The sequence below is a fragment of the Seriola aureovittata genome, chromosome 20 (genome assembly GCF_021018895.1).
Source record: "Seriola aureovittata isolate HTS-2021-v1 ecotype China chromosome 20, ASM2101889v1, whole genome shotgun sequence".
Taxonomy (NCBI): Eukaryota; Metazoa; Chordata; class Actinopteri; order Carangiformes; family Carangidae; genus Seriola; species Seriola aureovittata.
In genome coordinates, this window is record NC_079383.1 from 11,064,960 (window position 1) to 11,092,455 (window position 27,496).

The 27,496-nt window shown below is 40.6% G+C and overlaps 1 protein-coding gene across 1 annotated transcript in view; it reads left to right on the plus strand.

The window, feature by feature from the left end:
• cntnap2a (contactin associated protein 2a) overlaps positions 1–27,496 on the plus strand; it is a 351,965-nt gene that overhangs the window by 262,557 nt on the left and 61,912 nt on the right. The window contains exon 16 of the mRNA XM_056364796.1: positions 26,682–26,838. Within this exon, the coding sequence (XP_056220771.1) occupies positions 26,682–26,838 (157 nt within the window). The remainder of the gene's footprint in view (positions 1–26,681; positions 26,839–27,496) is intronic.

Here is a 27,496-nt window from a genome sequence, read left to right on the forward strand (position 1 = left end):
GTTCACTCTCAGTTAATCCTAAGCAGATCACTTCTGTTGAGGAGAAGAGTGTTGCAGTCTGCCATGGGCAGGTCGGCAAGAGAGCTGTTGTCTCAGGCAGCAGGGCTGACCTGGGCTGGGACCTTGTTGCTCCTTGAAGAGCTGAGAGGGGAGAGGAGCTGCTGCTCCTGAACAAGCCAAGGAGAGAAGAGAAAGAACAGAGAAGGAGATCAGGTTTTTTCTGTGATCCTGGGGGGGTCACATGTCACACACTGACCAACACTGACTGGTTAGTGAGGTCCCTGGGGGAGGGTCGTCCCCAGGTGTGAACAGTGAGGAACTGTGGGGAAATTAGTTCTTTGTCTGAAGAACAGAAAAAATATGTGTTCTCCATCACCTTGGATGTACTGAGTCCCAACACTATTAAAAATGAAAGAATGAAAAAGATAACAAAAACCACAATGTAAAACAACTAAAGTCCATCACCATGATTCACATGTGTCACACAAGTATGGTCAGTTGAATTTACACCAGTTAGTATATCTTCACGGTGTAATGAATATTTTCAATGGATGTTTGGAGAAATAACTTTACAGGATGAATACAGTGATATTCTTAATGTTTCTTATTTTCAGTGAAGACCATCTTCTTGTTGGTTTTGGTCTTTTTCCAAATTTCTTAACAATGAAAATAGAAAATATCTCCATCTTTATTCTTTGACTGGTTGAGTTTTTCCAATAATAATAATAATAAACAAAGCAGTTTCTGCGCTTGAGTCTCTGCTTTCAAATAAGATTTTATGTAAATTATTTTAATATAAAAGAAGAAAATTGAAATGAAAATAATCCACTAAATGACAGATTGTATGATTAAGAATGCAGCTTTGCTGAGAGGGTTTCTGGTCTGATGTTTAATTAACCAATACATCCAGACATGATGTGCCTTAACTTTAACATGGCGACAACGGGAGCGAAAGGAAAATGAGGTTTTGTACTAAAATACCACTATGACCAATTACACATGTCAAACAGACATATCTGCCTCTAATACAAGCCTGGCTCAAATGAAGCCCTGTGCCTTCTGCAGTTGAGGTAAATCACTTTTTGACGAAATACATTAATTGAAAACTGTTGTGGATCCTAGGCAGAGTGCTGTGTTAGAGACAAAATAAGAAAGGTAATCTGTCGCTTCAAACTCTCTATGTCAGCAATCATTTTACATTTTAATATAGCTGAAAACACAGCACTGTGTTTGTCTTTAACTCATGTGTTTGGTGATTCTTTTCAGATAAAAAAAGCAGCAGAGCAGCAGTTAACATGTACTCTTAATGGGCTGCATTTCAGTCACTATTTCATACTTGCAAAAAACATGCAAATGAGAGCAGGTTAATTGGAAATGAAAATACTGTTTATTTGAGCACAGAGACTAAGAGAGAATAGGACACAATGATGATGAGCTGTTTACAGCAGTTCCACAACAGTTTTCAACTATGTCCTCAATTTTTCACATTGATTTTATGCAATGCAGCCACATACTAGGTTTTGACCCAATCTTGTTTAAATATGTGGGTGTCTGTAAATTTATTTTTTATACTGCCTAATGTAATATTTTTCTCTAAAGCCAAAAGGCCAAGAGGAAAATTGACATTTGTTTCTGCGATTTTTTTTTTTCTGGGAAGTCAGAAGGTGCACCATTCTTTAATTTATCTGCTGGTATACTATTAATTTAGTCTAATTTAATTCAAATAAGCATTTGAACCAAACCCAAGTGTAAACACCCCAATGCAGGCTGGTTATTAAAGAGACAAATGATCTGAATGAAAGCAAGTTTTCTTCTCTGAAGATCCAAACATACAATTTGTGTTTTATGCATCCAGGGTGTTTGCTCTGCTCAGAGGCATATGGGTATTCCGAGTCATACTTATGTAGCCCAGTCACAATGTTGCAAGAAATTTCAAAAAATCTAAAAGATGGATGAAGATAGCATTTGCTTGCACAATACGTGATCTTTTTCTCTGCTAATTTGCATTCAGCTGTTTGAGCTTGTTGACGTACGTGTAATGAATGCTCCACATTTCGCCTTAAAAACTCATTCACAGTTCACTCAGCTTTGGATGCTTTTGGAGCATGTACTTGCATAAGTTTTTAGTTTTTTTAATGCTGCACTTTAATTCAGACACACATAGGAAGTCATTTTGTCAAAGGCAAACAAAGTATCTCAACTCTGTTTCTTGTTTTCACTTCCAGGGGGCAATTGATTTGGATTAGGATCAAAGACCAGGAGTGATGTTATGTAACAATAACAGAACCTGGGCATTAGCTTTGTAGTTTATACCTTCACAGAAAACAAACAGCATGTTTGGCATCGAAAATGCCAGGATGGAAACAAAAATGGAACAGCAGTTTTAGTGTTTTTTTTTTTTTTTTTTTTTTTTTTGCTGTTTGCTGTTCGCTTATTCTGTTCGCTAAATAGTCGTGTGGTTGTGTGCCAACAAACAAATGTGGAAGAGAGTGGGAGAAAGAGACAATGAGAGGAGGATGGATGCTGTGATACTCATTAACCCATTAGATGGAGTAACAGCTGGACACCCACAACCATCTGCAGCATGTTTCCTCTCTAAACAAGACTGTTTAACCTGATCTCTCACACAGACACACACAAACCGAACAGACTCTTACTACTCTCACACACATGCACCGGTTTGTCTGTTCCCCTTTTCTTTCCCACACACAGACTGATCTACGAGTACCTCTCTCACTCTGTCACACACATGCAATCACACTCGCACACACCCTGAACTTTCTCGCCCCCACAAGTCCTTAATTTTCCAGCTGTGTAGGCAAGCAGCAGTGGGCAGTTTGTCCCCCCGACAAGGGTCACCAACCTGGGGGAGAGAGCTCTCTGTCTCTCTCCTGGCTGCCTGGATGATTGTAACACAGGCAGATAAACACTTGAAGAGGGAAAGGGGAGGGAGAGGGGTGACAGGGAGTAAGAGAGTATCAGAGGGCAGGAGGGAGGAGGAAATGGAGCAAAGATGGGTGGGATCGAGGGAGGGTGGCGCACAGATTGAGGAAATAAGAGAGCGTGGTGAGGAGAGGAAGGTGAGTGGGAGTTGAGAGTAGGAAGGGAAGGATGGAGCCAGGCCAGACAAGCAGCTTGCAGGGTGGAGGTGAGGATGAGAGCGGGGGATTGTGGAGGTGGGGGGGGGTCCATTGAACCACAGCGTGATGGAGCACAATGTTAGCGGATAAGACGGGTGTTGAGAGGGGGCAGGTTTGGCTTGTCGAGAGCAGCTTTTGTCAGAAGGCAAGACACACACACACACACACACACACACACACACACAGACACACACACACACACACACGCACATACAGAGTTACACTAACAGCAAGGGAAGAGAAGGAACCGGGGAGGTGAAGGGCTTTTTGTTTAGGAATATCTGAGAAAAAAGGGTGAGTGGGAGAGAGACAGAAGAAAAAGCGGGAGAGAAAACCTACACTTGGGCATAGTCCTTTCTGATTTATGTAGCACCGTGAAAGGCAATTTATACATCTAACACACTACAAGGATTCCAAGATTTCAACCTGCCTTTCATGCAGATATACTCCATTGCTCAAGAAAGTGCTCTACATGCAGTTTCACTCCGTTCACTGTCTATCGCTTTAACGTACACACAAAAAAACACACACGCACACACACACAGATCATTGACCCGATAAAGGTGGAAGCCATTTTCAATTTAGGTTTTCATTCTGTTCATCCCAGAGTGATGCATTGCAGTGGGCCTCCTTGACTTGGCTACACAGTAAAACCGCAGTAATAGAGCTTAGGTGAAGGATGATTAAGAAACTGAATGACTTAAGCTTAATGCAATGTTATCACTTAGGAAATGTATAGAGGGTGTTGCAAGATTCATATTAGCACAGATACAGGATTTGACAGTCCCGGGTTGGGTTATCATTGTGTAGAAATTGACTGTTCAAAGCATAAAGTTAATTGACATCATATGACCGTAGCTTAGATGTATTTGAATTCAAAGTTCATACGTGAAATGTACAAATCAACAGATTTGTGATGCTAGTTGCTTGTTTCAGCAGATCAGTATAATCATCCTTACACACCAAGCTTTCAAAGACCCTGTGCCCAAAAAAGATTGACTAGTCAAGTGCTTTACATCTCTTTATGTCTCATATTTAAATTTGGACTTGAACATTCCTCAAAGACTACATCTGATGGCCAACTGACCTCTGGCACGCATGTACATTCTGCACCTACATCACAAGAACTAACTACCCAGTAGCCTGTATTTGTAATGCACAAAACATCATGTATGGATAAACAACCCAAACTTTTCACATCAATATGAATCTGTATAAGCCGCTATGTGAGAATATAAACTGAGTGATGCGCATTAGTAGGTTATCAGTTATTAGCTATCAGAAATTAACAAAATATTCATGTTAAATAATAAGTTTAAGTGTAGTACTGGATGTGCTACAAGAATGTGTGTGGAAAATACTTGTAAGCCGTGCTGTGCTATACTATGCTGTGTTAGGCCCAGTCAGCATTAACCAGTCCATGAAAGAAGAGAGGTCCTTTCCAGTATGCTGCTCTGTAAAGTCCAGTGAGCTTGTGCAGCTTTCTGGTGGGGTAAAGGCCCGTCTGTCTGTGTGGCTTCCGTGTCTCTGAGGAGATCATCGGTCGCCTCTTTGTTCTCCTGACAAAATTAGCCTCTTAACGGTAACTCTGCTCTGTGGCTCCTGTTGCTTGTGAAATTCAGCTGGCAGACTTTGTTTCGTAGTCGCTGGCGTTAAATTAAACTTGTTCACTCCCGATAAATCTTAGGCAGGCTCTTGCGTCACTGCCGTTGAGAAAGAGTGCAATGCAGCAGTCTGCTCTCAGCAGGCCTGTAGAGAAGAGGAAAACTCTTCCAGGTAGCAGCAGTGCTACCCTGGTGCTGATAGTTGAGCTGCTCCCACAGCTGGGTGAAAGAGAACAAAGATCTAGATCTATGTTATCTCTATGGGTGGGTTGAGCACCCAGGTGTGAAAAGGTGAAGGAATTTTTGGAACTTGGTTCAAATGGCCCTGTTTTGTCTGTGGAACAAAGGAACATGTGGTCTCCACCATTTTGAGTGGACTGAAGCCCAACATGGGAATATGTTTGGTAAAAAGTTTCAACTGGCTCTGTAAAATGTTTTGCTTTTCACTGGTGTTTTGCTTGTGGAAAAAGAAAAATGGTGGGGAGAAATTATTCTCTCTCCTCTCCACCATGCAAGTAAGTATACCATGTTCTATTAAAGACACATACTGACCACCACCTCCTATAAATTAACATGGCCAAATCTCTCTGACCATGACATCAAGTTCTTATCTTTGTCTTGTTTTATTCAATACCTGGACCCAACCTAACTAAATCCGGCACTTTTGTTATTCATTTTTCAAACTCACTTGTTACAAACCTCTATGGTTTTGAATTATGCAAATTGTGTCTGTGGCTCAGACATGTTTAGGGCTGCTTCTCTCAGCCCAGACTAATCCATCCAATTACAGTAGCAAAGACTTTGATGTCATTTGTGAGCGCTCCTTTACTCACATAGGTCTGTGTCAACCCAGGCCAGCGGTTCAGTTCATAAATTTTGAGTCCAATCAGAGTGCTTAGCGCCTGATGTCCAAATTGCTTTCTCAGAGAATAAACCTAAGTCAGACCACAGAGCTGCTGAATTCATAACCATAAATGTGTTCAACAAGCAAATAGAAGAGAACACAAAATGAGCAATTCAAGGGGCTTAATCCAGGCAAATTTGTTCGTGCTCACAAATTAAAAGACCTTCTTCAGTGACCTAATTTCTTTATGTAGAACACATCCAGATGCTGTACAGTCCCACAGTTCCCAGCCCAAGTCAGTCCCACAACAACAGCTGATGCTGTTAGCTTAGCACAAAGACCTGATACATGGGGAAACAGCTGGCTTGGCTCTGTGCGATGGTAACGCAATCTGCCTACCCGCGCTTATAATGTGTATAAATGACACATTGCAAATGATAAGTTTTGTTGCATGTCATTGAAATACAGCAGTAAATATCAGTATTCAAGTGGTATTCAGTAAAAGGTCTTGAGTCTAAGGGTTTCAGGGTTTAATCTTGATGTTGTGGAGCTGTGTCATTGTTTAGAAAGCAATATGTTCAGAACATTGCTGTTTAATTTTAGAACTGAGGTTACGTTGTCTCTTGAGCTTTAGTCAATACACACTCTGATCAGTGTCAACAGTACAGTTGGTCACCTGACACTCATAAACATCATCCTATCCAAATATGTCTGACCATGTTAGATTTTCCTGTTTGATTCTTCTTGTAAAAGTTGTAAAAGTGTTCATTTATTTCTCCTGTTTATATATCCCTTTAGACACACTAAAATTTTTGCCTCTACATTTGTGTTCCATTGCCTCTCTGTCATTGCCTTACTATTGGTTATCTTTCTTTGCACAAACACAGCTTATCCAAACTGCAAAGGAAATGACGCTGAGGTTATTCTCTTTATATGCTTTCACTTTCGGTTTTATTGTAATTCGAGTAGGAACCTTCAACTTCTCACTGAGAGAGTGTATTGTTTGGTTCATGGCGGTTTTTGTGCCTTGTGGAGTGGAAAATAGCATACCATCACAACATTCTGAGAAATATTACAGCCGGAGACTCTAAAATGCCATGTTGCTCTCCGTCCGTTCTGCCTCAATGTGAAGCCATGGGTTTTTTATTGTCCTTGTTGTCAGTAACATTACACACTTACAATAGGTGCCACAACAGGACTTGATGTTGTCACAAAGCTTTCACCCATTTCAAAAGGTGCTGTGTCTCTGCATGCATGGGTGTGTATGTATTTATAAAGAAGCAATAGAATTTTTGATAACAAGGAAAGAGTAGACAGTGGGAATGGAGAGCAGGAAAAAAGAATAGACAATAAATAAATAAAATGCAGAACAGAGAAGAGGAACATGAAAGGTTGTACAGAAGTATGTGGTAGTGGAGCTCTCCAATGATGTCTCCTGCTGTGCACCTCTGCAGGAGGTTACGAGGAGTCTACTGATGTTTCCGCACAGCTCCTCCTGACTGCTTCTCGCAAGACAGTTATGGAATTATCATAATCCATTTTCTGGGTGCACTGGAAGACTTGTGCCATGTGATGGGCTGTAAACGGAGATTAGATTCACACCATGATATGAAGGCACCTCTCTGGGTGCAAATGTAGACGAGATGCTAGCAGACATTATTGGGGCTGACTCCATCAAAGGACATGACACCTTTGGTGTGGCCGTCAGACTATAGAATGAGCCTGCACGTATTAATTAAATGAGGAGTCTTCATAGCTTCATTGTAAGATTCCCACAGAGAACAGAAATAATGATGCCTTTGAACAGTCTTCGTCCACCTGTAAAGTCAGAAACCAAGTGATAAAACATGACATGGAAAGGATACACTGCTCTGATCTCCAAATTTGGGCAAAATGAGGCTACATATGGAGTAGCCTTTGAGAACGGTACAGCCCTGTCAGCCCATTATGATGCATTTGGTCTTGAAATGCAGATTTCAAAGGAAGCATCCCCTGAAATGAGGCAAAGCAAGTGTTTATGAGGGTGTGTGCTTGTACAGCAGCATGTGTGCATGCTTAATATACGAGTCCCTCAGAGTTTATCTGTTTGAGTATGCACTTGTTTGTGTTACCGTATAAGGGTACTTGTCTGTAGCTCACAGCTTGCCTTGGGCCATCCTGTGGTGTTAAAATCTGTGTATCATCTGTCATTTAGCCTTCTATCCCTGTGGCTCTGAGAAGCCTACTGCCTCCTCAGTGCTTGCCGCCCCACAATGCTTACAGTACAATAACTCGGGAAAGCTAACAGGATCACATAACATAGCATGACTATTGCGAACACCAACAGTTGAATTCACTTTGTTGTTCAGCCTTCCTGTATCTGTGCTTCAAAATGTTCAGATTTCCACCTGCGCATCCCTCTGTTTCTGTGTTGTTCAGTAGTAAGCTTTCTTCATTGTCTCTCTCTTCTTTCTTTTCACTCACCACTCTCTCTTTATCTTCCTGTCTGGACTCTGGATTCGTCAGTAGAATGTGTATGGCGTGAAATAGCCTGATTTAGGAACTAAACCTAACCCAATTCATTCTTTTTTATTTGTATTTTGTAAAACTAAAGCCTTCATCAATCCAGACGTGTGTATATATATATATATATATATATATATATGTATGTGTGTGTGTGTGTGTGTGTGTGTGTGTGTGTATATGTTTTTAATGCCATCAGGTTTAAGACATTCTACAGAAATGATTTAAGTTGGGTTGACCACCACCGTACTTTTTCAGACAGCTTGATTGAAGAATCCCTGTTTTTCTTCCAGCAAGCGATAGCTTAACTGCACAGCTTGCCATTAGAGGATGGTGATGAATTGCAAAGGGCAGGAATTGAAATACTGCTCTCTCTGTCTCTCTCCCTTGGTGGTTAGCCATGGTCGCTAGTGGAGTTTAGTTTCTGTAGAGTCTCTGGGAGCAGGAGGCTGGCAACGCAGACAATCATGCCCACGTTGTCACCCCCAAGGCCCCATGCTTCATCTCAATAAGCCCTTGTCTTCCTCCAGCTTTGGAGCAGTTGGAAATAGCGTTTGGGATTTGTGTGGTATGTGCAGGTGTTTGTGTGTCTGTGCCTGTGCCTGTGCCTGTGCCTCTGTGTGTGTGTGTGTGTGTGTCTTTGTGTGTGTGTGTGTGTGCGTGTGTGTGTGTGTGTGTGTGTGTGTGTGTGTGTGTGTGTGTATTTGTGTGCTCACTTAAAAAAACAACAAAGATTTCAGGGATTTCAGCCAAAGTGAGAGGTCATGTTTCATATTGTCAGATGGACTGCAGAGGAAGAGAGAAAAGAGTGGAGGTTGGAGAGGCAAAGCAGAAAAAGAAAAATGCAGTGCTATAAAGAAAAGACAAATAAAGAATAAAACAGAAATATAATCAAATAGGGAAGGAAAAAATAAGAGAAGAAGTTGGAAAGCAAGTCTATGAGGGAAAGCGAGGAGTGAGTTGGGTTTGTGTTTCCCATTGTGATACATTATCATTTCTCTCCAGTACACTGGTCCCTATGTTACAACAGGGTGGAGAAACGAAGAAGGCCTAGGTCAACAGGGAGGAGGAGAGGAACACATACTGACAGTGGGGACCAGCATAGACGCTTTAAACTTCAACTTTTCTCTCCCTCTGTTTCCTGGATATTTTCTCACATACTCTCAGTTCAATACAGCTGAATTCACGAGGCCTTATTGGTGTGGAGGATACATATGAGATGTTGTCAAAGAGTAGAACATAATAGAAGAAGAAAAAAGCAAGGAGCATCAGTTGTGTGTTGCTGTGCCTTGTTAGTAAGGAATCAGCTTCTAGACCCATCCACTGTGATTTAATATCAGTATTTCTCTTTTCTTATATCACCCCTCTGTCCAATTACTGTAGTCTCTACTTGTCTCGTTCGCTTTCTCTCTCTCTGTTTCTCTCTCCATCTGTCTGTCTGTCTCCCTCTCTGTCTGTCTTTTCTGTCTTATCTCTCTCTCTTTCTCACTCAAGCTATGATATGATTTCTTTACTGTTAACTGCCTATAATCACGAACGTCATGACAGACTATCACCTTTGCCTTTGCTGGCCATATATCTGTTAATAACTATTATTCTACTGGGCGTTAAAAAAGCGGATGAGGTGAGAAAATAAGTTTGTTGTATTCCCACTAATGGTTGGGAGGGTTTTGCAAGTTTACACACAGCGAATGTTCTGATATCAGTTCATATTTTTTTTTAAAAACCTCAAAAAGTGCCATAATGACCGGTTGATCGGTCGTTTTTGTTAACAGCTTTGTCACCATCTTCATCAGCTGTACTAATTTTCTCACTCTACGTGCTTGGTGTTGGTGCAACCGAACAACACAGCTGTTAAAAGATTGGCTGTTTGCGTGACACTCATGACGCTCAATTATCAAAGTGGATGCTAGGCTGTGTTAATGAGCCAGGGAGGGAGCAAACTTGGAGTTCATTCATACAACTCAGAAACTATCAGACTTTCTATTCAACAATTTTCCTACTGCTATTGATGAAGTGTCGATCGCCGGTATATATCGCTCTCGTTTTTTTTCACCAGCAATCAGTCCTATATTTGGAGATCATTAGATAGTTAGATCTACATCATTTGGCAGATATACTTGCATAAAAACAGGGACAATATGTGACTATACAAATAAGAAAAAAACCCTGTTACTGTCCATATGAAAGGAACATCACCAATGCACATATAGCTGCAGCAGAAAGTATTTTGATATGTAAAATAGATAAAAAAGCTGGATAAAGTGATATTTCCATGAAATGTTATTCTTTAATACAATGCAGAATACAATCACAGATAACCCACACAGCTGATTGTTTTTCATTCTCTATTGCCACCAACATATACAGACACTGAGACCATTTACACATTTTAGTGTTTATAACTGTCGGTGTCCATCTCGTGACTGTATTAATTTGGATGTGTGTACATGCGTTCATGCATGTATGCCTTGATTAAAGGGTGTCAGAAGGTGATATTGCAATGACAAGGCTGCTTCCATACTCCAAGGACACCTCTTCCACACTGAACACAGTCTATCACTCATCAGCCATAATCTTCCTGGGAATGATATCCCCAGAATGACCCCCAGGAATTATGACAGAGGCTTTGCCATTCGGGAACGTCAGAGCTTCGGGACAACTCCCCTTTAGCAGCCAGTGATCATGTTCCAACAAGAAATCATTCCAGACCCCTCGTCTTGTATTTCCCTCAAGCACCCAGAGAATTACATTTTCATTTTGCTCCAAGCACCTTGATGCATTGCTGTAATCCACCAAGTGGCTGGAGTACATCCCACGCAAGGGTAGAGCTGAGGCTGTATCTAAACTGCTAATATCATAAAACCATGATTGGAGAGTGACTGAGGTCTATCATTACACTGAGGTTCAGCACATGGGCACAGGGACCGCACTGTATGTCATGCATGTCTTTTCACTGTACCTACAGCAATGGACTGTGTTGACAGTAAACACTGCAATTACGTTAATTTTATGGTAAGTAGCAAACTACAAGGTCCCACTGGTTAAATATTTAAGCATGCTCAGTGCTGTTGAAGCACTTTGTCGAAGCAAGCAGGAGAGTACATTGCATCATTTTTATTTACAAAATATTTGTAATATTCCCTCTGTATACAGTGTTACATCATCTTGACATACATACTAAACTTGAAAGGGCAGATTTTGTTTCGCTCAAATGAACACTCAGAACGAATTACCAAAGGGCACATCCACCTTAGCGAAGCAAGAAGAGCTTTTTCTCCAGTGTTTGTTAAATCTTTTGATTATTATATTATTTAGGATGAAGTTTGAAATGTCTCGAAACAGCGAAGTAGTGTCTCCAAGAGAACAGGAGATCTGTTACAGTGGCAACTAAAAGGTAGACACAAAGTAGGAAAATGTCACTTTAAAAAGGCACATAGCAACAAGATAAAGAGCAGAAAGCTTTCTCGCTACAATTTGGTGTGTAAGGTGTTGTTTTACAGTAGCAAAAAACACAGGGTGAGAGGAGGAGGAAAAGAGAGACAGCCAGCCAGAGTAGTTAATTGGAAACATACAGTCTATGGGTGTGCAAGGTTGAAGCTGAGCTGCCAGAAACTAATAAGTGCATATACTGCAGTCAAGACGGTCCTTCGTTTAACTTCCATGAGGGATCATGAACTGACAGCTTTTTTTGACATGTTTTGATTTGTTTTTCCATTGTTGTTGTAGTTTTTCAACTCAAGAGACTAGTTTTATTTTAGTTATGAAGGATTGTTTATATTTATGTGTCTGCATTTGCACTTACATGTACTTATTCACACACACCTCGACCTATATGTAGATCTGGGTTAATATTTTTATGTTTACCGTGTTATTCATGTAAATATAGCCCGGTACTAAGTGACATGTACGTTTGCTCTGTCAGTCATTACCAATGTTTGATTGACAGCTGTTTATGAAGTCCTGACTCTGCTCCCAGGAGTTGATATGTGTGACGTGGGGTAGAGACAATCCCCCTCCAGCTATAAACTACACACACATACAGAAAAAGATGATGCCTTGAAATTCTCTTCTGAACTCAAGAGTTTGAACTTGTGTGAAAGTTTTAGTGAGATGTGGGCAAATGATTCATCTGCCCTTTTAACTACCCCTGCTTAAAGGGGTTGAGGGATCATGGAATAATAATTATTTTGTGGAATTAATGTTTGCAGCATGCCGTCTCCTTCTTACATTTGTTTACATTAATCAGCCTATTTGTATAGTCATGCCTGAGACTGCGTGTGATGTATATGTAGCATTAAAGCACATGCATGTATGTACAAGTGTGAGCTTGCATTTGAGTAAGTGGTGTCCCTCAGGGAAGGTCAGGGACATTAGTACGATCAGTAAAGCAGTCTTGTTCATTTTATTAACTGTCTTCCTGATTACATCTTGCCCTGGGGTATGCTGCCTCCATTAGCCAGGTCAAAGCATGATTACACCAGAATAGATTAGCGTTCTATTTTCCACACTTAGAAACCACTATGGAGGAGTTAGACCTTGGATGTAGATACTTTAAGGTGGACGCATATACTAGAGAATAACTGCATAATGGATTTTGGAAAGAACACATATGGGAAAGTCAAAGGATTAGCCCTCGGCCTAGTCCTGTTTTGAGTTGTTTTTTTTTTTATTGCTTTTTTTGTGCTTTTCTCCTTTTGATAAAGCTCAGTATATGTCTGTGAAATTAGCAGCCTTGTCCTGAAGCAGGGAATATAAAGGTTGCTCAGCTGGTGATTTAAAGGTTAAAGCATCTGTTGTTTTGGTTTCAAAAGAAGTTCTCAAAGAATAATTGCAGTGGCTGAAAGATGCTGCAGCAGCTTTAAATTTGTTAGCAAACACAAATAGAAGCATCTTGAGGTAATGTTTGCTATCTGTCTCCTAATTTTTCAATCAGTTACAAGGTAAAGACGGAAAACAATTTTTTTTTTCTTACAGAATGATACATCAGTAAAGTATTGAGGTTTGCCTGCAGCTCATTCTTATACTGCAGCTGCCCAACATGCCCCTTGTTAAAAATGAACAAATCCCCCACTGGCGTTTGTCTCTATTGACTAAAATGTTGAACTTTGGATTAATAGGTACTGTCAGGCCTCTACATGCTGTGCGCCAATGGGGATTTCCCGGCTTGAAATTTAGATGGACGGATACATGTGACATTTCTAAACTCAATTTTCAATTATGGACAAGGCCCCCTTCCAGCTGCCTACAGTGAGCCCTGATAACTGTCTGACAGTTCCAACAAATGATGAAGGCCTGCCTTGAAATGATTGAAGTGTATTCATCATTTGCTCTCCTCTGCAGCGAGACAGGACCCTCAAACTTCAACTCAATCATTCTGTCCCTCATTAACTAGCACAGGATCTCTCACACACACACACACACACACACACATACACACACACACACACACAGACACATACACACACACACACACACACACACACACACACACACACACACACACACATTTACCCACACTCATAGCATTTAATCACCATGTATAACAGTTAATACTGTGGATTATGTATTGCCTCACATACAGAAATAACCATAATGATTGGCTCGTTTTAGAAGTTCCCAGATTTTATGCAGTGGTGTCTATCTTGCAAACAAAGTCTCCAAAATAGACTCACTGGGTGTAATTAATCTGTTATTTTGTTTATAGATTCTCATGTTTATGATCAGTCCTAAACCTTGGACAATTTCCTGAATAAATGAATCCCAATGCTTCCGGCACTAATTGACTCACAGAAGGGTAAACATGGAGAGTTCTGCAAAGATGTCCATAACCTTTGAAACTCAAATGCAGAGTCATTTTGCACAAACTACATCTTATCGCTTATCACACCGCTTGAAAAGTTTGGAAGCCTCATTAGAAGTCTGGACTTGGAAGCAAATTTCTGGCTGTCATTGACAAGTACAAACATAACAACTTAGACCAACACAGGCCTGTACATAGCATATGTATAGTGTACACACAAACACACAGACAGCATCATTCTTTGAATTTGGTCTCAGGCTAGTTAGCATAACACAAAATATATATGAAAATACATTACAGGAAAATACAGTATAGCTCAGTAAGAAAAAAATGAAAATAAACATGCTCCTTACACACATTTGAACACTACTAAGTTTTCAAACTTTCCAACTCCCAGCCCCCCGACTCACTCTTTCTCATACCCCATTATCATCCTGTATGTGTCCTCATGTACACTCCTACAGGACCTTCCACTGGCACATCCAATGAGTGCTCCACAGATCTCTCAGACACTCTGTGCATTTGAGCTGTCAAACCAAACCAAAGCATTTGCGCTGCCCACAGCCAACACAGCAACCAAACAGGGAGATTGGACAGAGAGCCGAAAAGTTTCCTAATTATGGAACACAGCACATCATTAAGACTCTGTAATGAGCTTCCACAAGCCAGGTGCAGCCTCACCTGTCAGCCACGTCCTCATTACTAATATGGCCATCATGTTCCCCAAGCCATCATGGACAGGTTATTAGGGAATGATGGGCAGGTGAGCAACACTTACTGTTAAGTATAATCCTGCGATTCTGAAAATAAATTGGCAATTTGTTGCAAAATTCTCTAGGTTTTTATATAAATTCAACATGACCTTTTAAATAATAACAATACAAAACACAGAAATAATTCTTTGTACATTATATTTGTTTTTATTTCACTGCCTCAATTATTTCTTTGAAGGTTTTTTTTTTATGGAAAATAATGTTTATTTTATGTAAATTTGCGATTTTCTATCACTTTACTAATTTCCTGTGTTTAAAAGAAATTCATAACACTTCACAGCTGTTTGTGGAGCACTCAAATCTTCTTTTGAAGTGTAATGTAAACAGTATGTCTGTTGGTTGAAAGGTCTTGGTTGGATGGTTTCTCGCTGAGGGTGTGATTAATTTCCTCTGCGTTCATTTCCTGCAGAATTGGTGGTGATGACACTTATTAATGTGAACAACAACTGTAACTTTACATGTTAAACAGTCAGCCGGATGATGTGCTATTAGAGGTTTGATTTTGTAGATTTAGTAGAAAAAAAATATATATCTCCTGTGTCCATAACTGACGGGAAGTTTACACATCTGAAGTGTCTGTAAGGGTTAAGTGTGGCATTAAAATATGAAGCATGGAATATCTTTAAAACAAGAGGCACTTCTGCTGCCTAATGTCCCAACCTAATCATCATGCTGTATTAAACACAATCATTTTAGCTATTTCTCATTCCATTAACTTTGCCCATTAATGCACTAATAAATATTTATAGACAACTTACCTGTCTGTACATGGTTGGCATTAATATGAACTCTGTATCTTTAAGCATTAACTGTTACAGCAGTTTCAGCAGTATCAGTTTTTCGTCATTAATTTGCAAATTTATGCATTTAGGTCTTCCAAAGGCTATAAGGAAACATTTGAGGTAAATCTGTGAATATGTTCCTCCTCAGAAGGAGAAGATAAAGGCTAATGGACTGTATATGAGGACAACTATCACAAAACATTGTCATGATAAATCAAGCTAAGTGTCTAACCTTGAGGACGCAGAGTATTCTAGATATATTATATAACCCCAACATGGTTAAAGTCCACCCTAGATAGAGGTTTGTTGATACTCATTCTCATGTTTCAATGGCATCTGTCTTTTTATACATGCATTATTTAGAAACTACATTGTTGGACCTCTTGTCATTCCCCATATCTTTGTTATCAGAGTAAGCTTGATGGACTGTAGACTTATTTCTGTATTCCATCTTAAAACCTCCCTCAAGGGAATGGACTTTTTTTAATCTGAGTTGTACCAGATGCTTACATTAATGCAATACTAGTTTTTATTTGTTTTCAACATTCATTTTGTTTTCATTTCACATGAATTTCTTTGCAGCTCTGGCTAATGTTTGAAAAAGGATTTGAAACTGATTTCTTCAGGGACACTCTGTCTAGTGTTGCATAACTGACACGAGCACACTCCTTGTCAGGCCATGTCAAGGTAGAGAAGGAGTGGGAGAAGAAGGACCAGACACAAATATAAAATGGCAGAGTCTAGAAGTTTTTTGCCTTAAATTGTCCCTCCCAAAGACAATAAAGAGTAGAGAAGAGTTAGAAAAAACAGAAAGAAACAGAAAGGGATTTTTTTTTTTTAATGTGGTAAAAACACGGTGGGGTGAAAGATAGAAAAACAGGAGAGGAAAGAGGAGGGAGTTAGAGTGAGAGAAAAGAGAGAGAAAGGCAGCAGCAGCAGTCAACCTTTACAGAAATCAATAACTCAAGCTAAGATGGAGACAGCAGTGCAGTGAGGGAAAGAGGGGAAGCGGGAACAGAGAGATGGGGAGACAGGAATACCAAAGGGGGGAAAGAAAAAGCAGCCGAGAGAGCAGACAAAGCTGAAAATAGAGATTGAGCGTGTAAGAGAGGTAGAATAAGATAGAGAAGGTTGCTGGGTCTTTGTGTTTCATGGAGAAGCCCAGCGGGTTAGTGTCTGGCCCGCTGAGGTCAACCTCTTCACCTACGGATCGACTGCAAACAAAGAGCAAGGTAGGAATGAAGCAGGGGAGAAGAATGCAGCAGGCTGGATGAGAGAGGGGTGTCAAAGGTTATTTTTTGTTCACCTTTGAAAGACACCTTGTATACCTCTGAAATGTCTACGCTGTCTGAAGCCGCTCAATCTTTTTTCCTCAAAGCTGTGGCTCTCGGCATCTTAGACTGTAATAAATGCCTGCAATAAATTCTCAAGGCTGATGCAATGATGTATAAACATAATACGCTTTGCAAGCAACCAGCAGCACTATACTGTATACTTGAGGCTTTCAAGACAGAATATTTTGATATTTTACTGCTACCACTCAATGATTTTCATTCAGACATGAAGTCACAAATCAGCAGGGTTAAGCCACAAGCAAGACTACATCCCCCATACCACCACAAAGTCAAATCAGTATTGACAGGAATAAATCAAAAGACATAGTCATGCAAGCACGGGCCGGAATCCGCCCTCCTTGATGAATGTTGTTGACATGTCTGTCTCCATCTTTCTTTCCCAGTCTTCCTTCCTCACTTAAATAAATTTTACCCGCGATGTCACTTGATATTGTTTGATCACACCACGTTAGAGTACGACAAAAAAGTAAATGGAAATGGAGTAGCAGTTGTTTGGATAGCAGCACAGCTGGATCATAAAAGGGAGTAGAGAAAAATTTGAGAAAAAAAAAAAAAAGACATCTTTAAGGATAAAAGCCTGAAATCCATCACGTTTGTGACAACAAAGTAGTGCAGAGATGAACATAGCACCCAGTTGTCAGCAGGATGCACATTCCCTTCATGAGTAATACAAAGCCAAAATCCAGCAAGAGCTTATTTGACAATTGATAGACACTAGAGAGACTTGTTTCTGTTGTTTTGTGTCACAGCAACATGAAAGAAATTTAGACTTTTGTCATGGCTGTGTGGGTGCCTGCTTGTATGGTTTGAGTGCGTGGGTTCATATACACAAGTGCATTCAGTTTATAGCTTATAAACACCTCGGTGCTCTCTATGATGTCTGAGATATTTGTAATTAGGTCTGTAACTGAAGATTAGTTTAATCTGAATTAATTTAATGGCATCAACATTGTATCTGAGAGCTGCAATGTGTCTCCAACTCAACATACCAGGTTTTTGTGCATGACAGTGCTATAAAATGCCATTTCATCTTTGTGCTTTACATAATCCTAATCCTCTTGAGTTTGTGTTTTCCAAGCCGCAAACACCACAGCTGAATGTTGAACATCTTGTTATGTGCTTTGATGACAGTTTTCAAAAATTATTCCTCTTAATAAATATTAACGCTCAAGAGGGATATGTATGGATATCATGTTTGCTTTGGCAGAGTTTGATAAACTCAAATATCAGCTAAAACCCTGTGGATGACATCACAGAAGCTATGATTTTCTACAGTCTGTTTGTTCTCAGCCAAACATTGTCTACTAGAAATTGCATTTCTATACAAATAAACTGCAACAGCAAAATGGTTTTGTAGGAAATCGTTGGCTGGATTATGTTTGGAGGCGAATTGTATTTGTTTATAGCAGCGGAGTCGCTGTAGGGTGAACGGGGTGGATGGTGGGTGTATAAAGCACACGACTGTCACACCAGAGACTAGGGTGTCTGTGGTTAGGTTTAGGCAACAAAAGAGCTTTGGTTGGGGTATATCATGGTTTTGGGTCGAACACATTTTATCTGAGGTCACTGTGAAATGTTTCCATATTTAACCAGACCACGATTTTTGCCTAATGTTAGCCAAGTGCTGTCAGTGCCTAAACACAATCATAAAAAAAGTTTAAAATGCTCTAGTCACTATGAGTGTATATTGTACTGCAAGATTGGATATTTTGGCAGAAAATAAATACATAATTTGGGAACACTTCAGTATCAACGCATTTAAAACGTGCCAGATATGTAAATTAACAACATACAAAGAAATGTAATCCGGTCCCAATTACATATTTTACTGCTGCAGTGTAGCTGTGTAGAAATGTTATTTCTAGGAGACAGGCTTGTCTGTGCATATACAGTATAATATTTAAAAAAAAACATGGGTCTATGTTTGAAGGAGCATATGAGGAAATGTCAATTGCTGACATCCGTGATTAAGTTAAATAATTATCGGAGCCACACAGAATGTCTTGACATATTACTCAGGCTCAAACTTTTTTTTTCTCCTCTTGATTGAACAGTATCTAATTAATAAAGTGAAGTCAAAGTTAGTCGGTGACAATTTACCTTTAAGTATGGCACGAATCATCACACCTTAGCTGTGAATTCTCACAACTCTTACAGTTGTCTTGTCATATTCATAACAATATGTCACTGAGGGACTGTGAAGAAGTTGTTTTGCCTCTCTCACCCATAATCCCTCAAAACATCTCTGCCATGACCACTTCTTCGCCTCTCCCTTTTTGTTTGTCATGTCCATGTCTTGTGAGTCTTCCCTTTTTTTTTTGTCCTCTGACGGCTCTGTCTTTTTTCTCTTTTCTGCCTTTCCACCTGCCTCTCTCTCTGATTCACTTTTCTCTCCCACTTGCTCTCTTCCTCTTTGCCCTCGTCTCTGTGGAGTTGTTTATGCCGTGTTCATCCTCTTCTGTCATTATGAGTGTTGTTCACTGTATCCCCATCCATATGATGAGCCTAACGGATATGCAGGGAGATGGATGATGTGAGTAAAAAAGCAGAGAAAAAACGAGTGTGTCTTGGCAGGAGTCATTTTCCCCATGACACATCTGTCCATCAGCCTTGACCTGAGGGGACACGACACTAAATCTGACTTATAGTCATAAACACACAGACACACACACACTGATTGAGATTACCCTGCGGTAATGGTGATTATGGTTGTTTATGGTCTTCAGCTTACACTTTTGTCAGTTACAATGGCTGCCAGATGTGTGTGTTTTTGTGTGCACACATTCTCTTTAGTTTGCGCCTACGTTTGTGTGCGCACATGCCGGCTCTAGTGCTTACTTTAGAGTCAGGAAGGGGGGGGGGGGGGGTAATTGCAGCAGAGTCAGGTTATTGTGTCCTTTATCAAGCAGACAAGCCAATTAGGGGCACAACCATTGATATTAATTTTCCCATCCTCCCACTGTCTCCCCTTTCCGAGGTGTTTTTCATTTAATGGCCGGATACACTCGGTGATGACCTGTGAAGAGTTGTAGATGGCTGCAGAGTTATGCAGAGTGAATTTACTAGAGCATAGCGTTGTGCCGAAGAGCGGGTGGGGGAAGGAGGCTTGGCCTCAGAACTGTCAGGGAGGTGGATCCCGTTATGGGTGCTCTCAGGTAGAAACTGTTGAAATAACTCATTATCCTTCCCTGGCCTGTCTGCTGTGTGTTCTGATGTAGACAACGGAGATGTGTCATCTGACACTGCTTGCACTGCAGGCAATAGCAAACTCATTTCTGCACTGTCCCTCTTTAACCTCCTCCCTCCACCATGAAAATGCAGGGTTTATAGATTTTAAATGGGCTTTTTGCAAGAGATGATACAACAAAAGAAATACAACAGGTAGCATAGGAAATCCATGTTTTCCCATTTACTTTCATTTCACTGCATTTCAGATTGGATAGGTCCTTTAGTGGTGCAGCACTAAAGATAATGGCAGGCTTGTCTAATGGACACAACTGTACCTGTGAAATGAGTGTAGCAATTGCTTGATTTAATGATTAATGGGCTGCTTGATTTTTTTTTTTTTACAATACAAGATACCAACCAGCACACATCATTTTGAATCTCATGACGTACTTAAAGGTGCCCTCTACATTCAGTGTTTCTGACCAAAACACATTGCTTATAACCTGAAGGCTCATCGAAGATGCTGAATTTTTAGAATTAATTTTTTTAACTTCTTTCACGCCTTTTTTAGTGCATTGCTACATCTCATGGACACTTATTTTCCACAAACCGTTCAGTGGAATAGAGTGAAACAATTGGCAGCACCATGTTTTGAGCACGACCTGATGCAAACCCTGCAGGTTTTTTGGGTGTCCTCATGTAGATTATTCTAACAAAATCGGGACCCACTCCTAAAAACCCTGCTCCATTGTGCTACTGGTACATTTTAAATTACCTTAGAATATTCAGAACTCCATTTCACCCACATACTGAACCAAGGGTAAAGAATTACAAGGACTTACAGAGCACAGGCATTTTACATTTTGGTATGCATTGTAGCCCTTCACTGATCAAACCATATGGGACAGACAGGGAAGACGGGATGTGTTTCAAATAAAACTTCAGATCAGGATCAGAGCTTGCAATTAGCATGGATTAAAGGGCAGATTATAGTGTGACTAATGAGAACATAAAGAGATTAGATGCCAGGAAAGAGTCATGGAGATATGGGATAGATAGACAGATATGGAGCATGGAAAAAGAGAGGAAGGCCACTGAGACCAACTGATATTAGAATGCAAGGAAAAGGTGGCCAAAGCAGATATGAGAGAGAGGGAGGGGAAAAGAGTGGAGGAGTGCAAAGAGAAAGTAGAAAGCCATAATGGGAAGAGAGATAGGGAGAAAGAGTCCTCTGAGACCAGGCGATATGAGAGAGCAAAGAAATGGTAGAGCATGAGGTAGAGAGAGGCCTAAATAAAAATGGTGGAAAAGCCTGAAGGTAGGACGGGATCTCAGTAAATTGATGGATAGGTGATCTAGAGGAGGAGAAAGACTGAGACAATAGAAAGAGACAGGGGAGCCAGACAAAGTCTTGCAGACAGATTAAACGGAGCAGAGAAGAGAATACACACATGGACTCGTATAGATAAACAAAAGGACTGAGACAAAGAAAGAGGCACACAAATACTCTCCATCTCTTTTTCTCGTATCCACACGCACAAACACACACTGCATTATCCGTGGCTCTTGGGAGAGATCGCGGGGCATGGCTAATATGCCTCCCTACAGTCTCCCTACAAAAACAGAGATGTTAAGAGGATAGGAGGCTAACAAAGACCAACGGGTGCAGAGTGGAGACATCAGGCTTTCTGCACAACAAACAGAAATGCAAGCAAACGACAACAACAAAGAACCGAAAACCAACACTGCCCTGACACAGACCAATTGATCCACGACTTTGTATGAAAACTCTCCAAGACTGAAAATATATGTGTGCGTGAGTGTGTTGTTTGATACTCTTGTCTTTGTCCAAGAACCTTCAGACTGATAGCAAGGGTATAAGTGTATATCAGTGGGTGTGCACATTTTTGTTGTGTCTCCTGATGGGTGTTTTCTTAGCAAAGACGAGGGGTTGGCAGTGCGCATAAGACTTATTCTTGACTTTTCTTTTTTTTCAAAAAAAAAAAAAAATACAGTACCTGCTCTTGTTAGAGGAGAGTCAGGAAGAGTATTGATTCATTTTCACACTCCTTAGAGATCAGTGTATAGAGCAGGTGAACTGTTTATACTCGGTACATGGTTGCGTAATGCGCGTGGTTGCATCTACTGTGCTTTTGCTCTCTGACGCCTGTCAACCAGCGGGGTCAGAGGAGGATTGTGCTGTAAATTGGAGTCAATAATGACCACTATACGTGTAATGACTCCAGGGAAGGTGCAAACTAAAATGTGAGGTCAAAGACAGGTTTATAAGAAACCTGCATCTCAGGGTTATGGATGCCATTTTGGCATTTCAGCTCCAACTGACCACCTTTCTTAAAAGCCATCATCTCCCGCACTAAGAATATGAGCAACTGAGCATGTCGAGTGCCATTTTGGATCCACTGACCTTTCAGTTCACACTCTGACTGGCAGTGGTGTGACCCCTTGATATGAAGCATGGCCCATGTACAAGTACTTGCAAAAGATAATATGAGTTTTATGGACACGACTTTCTGTGTACTGCAGACCAATCTGTGATTTTCCAAACCTTCCTTCCTCTCTTGGAAAAAAGAAATTCAGTGCAACAGTGCAATGAAGACACAGTCTAATCATCTGCTATATTAGCCATCCATCATGATTAAGTGCCTGCAGTAACCAGTAAATCATTTCTTAGTGTTTCAAAACTTGATCCTTAGATCATAAAAAGCTAATTTAAAGAGAGTCACCAAATCTTCACCAACTGCACCAACCAAATTATCAAAGAGCAGAATACAGTATGCAGTACTGTTAAAAGTTCTCTATTATGTATCCTATTCTCTGTATTTTTAATTAACCAACTTTAGAAACACAGTCATCAAGTCACAAGATACAGGTTTGTTATAACTCTGTGTACATGTGCATTAGGCAATATAGGCAAAATCTTCTATCACGATATATGTAATTTTATATTATGATAATAATATGTATCATGATGCGTAATTGTTCTGTAAATTCAGTTAAGAAATAATTTAAAACAGGGACAGAGTGGGAATAGAAACTGGCCCAGGACTTTTGACTTGGACTGGTCCACCTGTGCCTGTGTAGGTGACGGCCACACAGAACCACCGCAGCCTGCTTCACTGGACTGATCACCATGCACAGTGCTATTGAGCTCTCCCCTTCTTGCTCTGTCTTGCTACCTCCCTCTCTCTCCTTCTCCCTCTCTCTAAAAGTTGCAAACGTACTCGCAGTAGTCGTCAGAGTTTATTTAAAGAGCCTAACACGACAGCCTACATGATCTATTTTTGAAATCATTGTGTTTCCCAATTAGCCACTCCATTCCTGGTTTAAAATAACCATAATGCACTGTCCACGCAACATAAGTCACACCCCTTTTTAGTAACAAGTTCTTCTCCCATATCCTGGGTTGGTTGGGATGCCTCCTGCTCTGTATTTACAATTTTATTCTCCTCCTCCATTTTTTCCTCGCCATCTCCACCTAAACCTAGTCTTGAGTATTAAGGTGAAGCCTCCAGGTACAGATACTGTACTAAGCTTTTGCTTAATATGAACAGTACGGTTGACAATTGCTTCAGTAGCCCTCCTGCAGAGTGAAAGGCTGTCATCTTTCTGACATTAATATGAGTTTTGCGGGTGCCATTTTAGATCTAATTGTCTGGCTATAGCATTAATTGTTATGACAGAAGGATGAAACTGTCAGCTCTCTTATCACTATGAAGACAGCGATTACACTCTTTCTCTCACTCTCTTTTTTTATTGCTGTCTTTTTTTTTGCTGTCATTCTTATCTCACAGCTCCTATCTCCCTCTTACTGTCTTTCTTCTTCTCTGTGTCTGTGTCTGTGTCTTTCCCTCTGCTGCTCTATCTGTCTTTGCTTGGGGAGTCTCTGTACAAAATGCAGCGGACATGATGAAGATGCAGACATTAACCTCTCTCGATAAGAAAGGAGATAAATAGGTGTGTATCTGTGTGTGTGTTGCTGAAATAACAGAAAGATAGAGACGTCACAGTAAGTAGTGTTGTGTGGCTGTCCCTGAGGACAGAAGAGGAACACAACCCCCGGCCTTATCAATCTGCCATGTCTGTTTTCTCCTCTCCTGTGGACATTTTGCATGTTTGCTGGGAATTTGGCTGCGAGAGAGAAAGGAAGGAGTGAGGATGGATGTACTGTAAAGAATAAGATTTTAAAGAGACAAGACAGTTTAGCTTGGAGTTTTTATTTCTTTGTCCTTTGAGGTTTAAGGAATAATTCTGATGTTATTATAACATTTAACAGTGAACAGTGACCTGATAATGTTAGAATCATACAGAGATATGTAGAAAAAGGTTATGCTCTCTATTATATCCTGAATATGGTTAAAAAATGATAATACGTAACATGACATGGTAGCTGTGCACATACTACAAACTGGCAGATGATGGCATGAAATGGAACAGAAGCTGAATAAATATGAAATAATAGAATATTATAAAATTATTATATTTTATATACATATTCCAGGGAAAAAATACACAATCACACACACACGGTCCTTCTCAGACACGCAAACATACATTCACACACACACACACACACACACACACAGCCGTGCTCCTGAGCCTCATCTTGGCAGTGCCCTCTCCATATGAACTCTCTGCCAATATGATTCTATCTCTCCTTCCTCACATCTCCATCCATCCATGCTGTCGTTCTCTCATCTCCCCCTCCACCATCATCCTCACTCTCTCCACTCCTCCTCTCCTCGGTTGTTTGTTTTGGCAGAGCTTTAACCAAATCACACAGGAGACTTTAACTGGCACAATACGTAGCTCCCATTCCACCTGATGCCCTCCTCTCCTTCCCCCGTTCTCTCCTCTCCTCCCCTCTTTCTTCTTTGATTACTCATCCTGAAAAACAACTTGTGAAAAGGATTCATTTTGATTATTTTTTTGTTATAACATGGCAGGGTTAGTGAGAGACCAAGCTGAAAGTGAAAATTAGGGCTTCAGGGGCATTCACTCACTGTTACGCTGTATGTTTTTGTCTACTTGGTTGCTTGTCCCTTTAACTCAGACATGGAGACTCTTGTCTTTTCAGTATAAATCTGACCACACTGACTTACAAGTCTGACCACATTGATGTGTCCATGTTTGAAGCGTTTTCTTAACGTAAGACAGTCCATTATTTATTTTATCTTATGCATGTTTTCCATCTATGGAGCTTGGGCCTAGAGCAGGCAAACGGCGGAGCATACACTGTCTTTTGTTTGCAGTAGAAAGAGGATTGTGAGTTTTGAGATGATTGATGCAGAAATATTCTCTCTCATTATGGGGTGTTGTTTTGCTCGTGTTATTAGGGCAAGAAGGAACATAACTACACATAATTATCCCCACTTGCCAAGTGAATGGCAAGCGAGTGGAGTTGCTCAAAGTGGTCGCAGAGCAGCTTCAAGGACGATGGCATGCAACTCACTAATTGGGTTGGGGACAACATGGATGGCGTTTTGGTAGGCTGGGGGCTTAGCTAGGTTGGCTGTGGTTGGGGACCTTACTGACCTAACTGTGAAGGTCTTAAACTGAAACTTGGTTCGCACTTGTACAGAAGTACAACAACATAAACACAAACACACAGACATACACACATACATGTACACACAGAGGGGGAGGGCTGTGAAGTCTCTTGAGGAGACAGTGTTAATCCTATTGACAATGGCTTGTCTGAACAGTGGCCTGAAGAGAGATGAGGCTAATTCTCTTTATGAGGACAATAAACCCACAGGTCACTAAGGCCAAGCACTCACACACACACACACACACACACACAGGCACATCTGTAGCTTCCTCCTGGAGTTTAGTCCCAGTTCAGTAGATCAAAAGTATAATAATACAGTATCACACCTCAGTGCAATTGTGCTGCATCTAAAGTCTGCTTCAATCCTCTCCTGTAAAAAAATATGGCTCAGGAGATTTCATTGTCTCTGATGGAATTTGACAAAGTGATATTGACAATGCAGCTTATATTCTGAGAATAAGGAGGGAAACGTAATATTGTTTCACTCTCTCTTGCTGTTATTGTGATATATTGCCAGCCACCAAGATATTTACACCCGTCTCTCTGCCTAGTTACTGTCCCATGCCAGAATAGGTTATCCAAGGCAAAGAAAACAATATTACATTTCTTATTGAAAAACGGCGATCCTTCACCTTTTATCCATTCATTGAAACACACACACACACACACATAAACAGGTTTTTGTGTGTCAACAAATGTGCTCGGAGGTGTGACATTCACACTGACATTCACACATAATGATACCAAAGATAAATGCACATGCAGTGCTGAAGCTGTTTTTAGTAGATCACTAAAATTACAGGTATGATCTGTGACTAAGTGTGCCTGCCTGTCTCAAAGGCATTTACCATCCAGGTACATTAAACAAGTTGTGCAAATGAATTTCATTTAACATGCAGCTGCTAGTTGTCAATATAAATCACATTAATGTGACAAAAGCCTCAAACAGTCAATGACTGAACGATTAATCACTTGTAATGGGAAGGAGCTTGGACTGTTTTGCAGCGCAACTGTTTGTGTTTGTGTTTTTGCTGTACATTTCTGTGAGGGACACAAAAAAAACAGTAGGGTCATGATTGTTGTCTTTCTTGAACGGAACTTACAAGTTTTTTGTTTGTGTCTGTCTCTGTTTGGTCCCCAGATGGGACCCCCTACACGTGGTGGGTGGGCCGGGGCAGCGAGAAGCACTTTTACTGGGGCGGCTCGGGACCTGGCATCCAGAAATGTGCTTGTGGCATCGACAGGAACTGCACTGACCCCAAATACGACTGCAACTGCGACGCCGACCTCGCACAATTGTAAGTCTGTCTGTCATGTACACATTCAGCAGGGGCACAAACAACTTGTGTGTATGTATTGATTAACTTCTTCACAGTTTTAGTTTTGCACTAAAGTCTGCAGAAACAGATGGCAGTAAAAGGTTTTCAGTCACACCAAGTCCACCCACTGCATTGGAGCATAGCGGGTTACATAGGGACGTTCATAGAGCTAAGTCAGCACATCTATTTATTCATGTCAATCTGCTGTGCATTTGGCTTAATGCTCCTTCTAGTATCCAGCTGTATCCATCTTAACTCAGTTTTGTTCCATCAATAATGCCACAATACTTTTTGGTTTATCAGAGGTTCTATAGCACATATACTGTTTAAAAATCATGCTTAAAGAAATAGTGTCTGAAAATTGACAGTTTGCTAAACTTAGCATGTGCCTTTTTATCCTTTCCAAACCCCAGAAAGAAGGATGAAAGTGTAAGGAACGGGTGGAATAGTGTGCATATCTCTTTAACTAGGTTGCTAGTAGGAGGCTAGTGGTACATCCAAGTCAAGAGTTAACATATCATTAATGAACTATTGCCACATTATTGTGAGGGATTACAGATTACATTAAAAAAATGTCCAATGTCTAATGTGTAGCATTCTCAGACCAGAAATAACAGTTAGGGCTAACGTGGGTTTT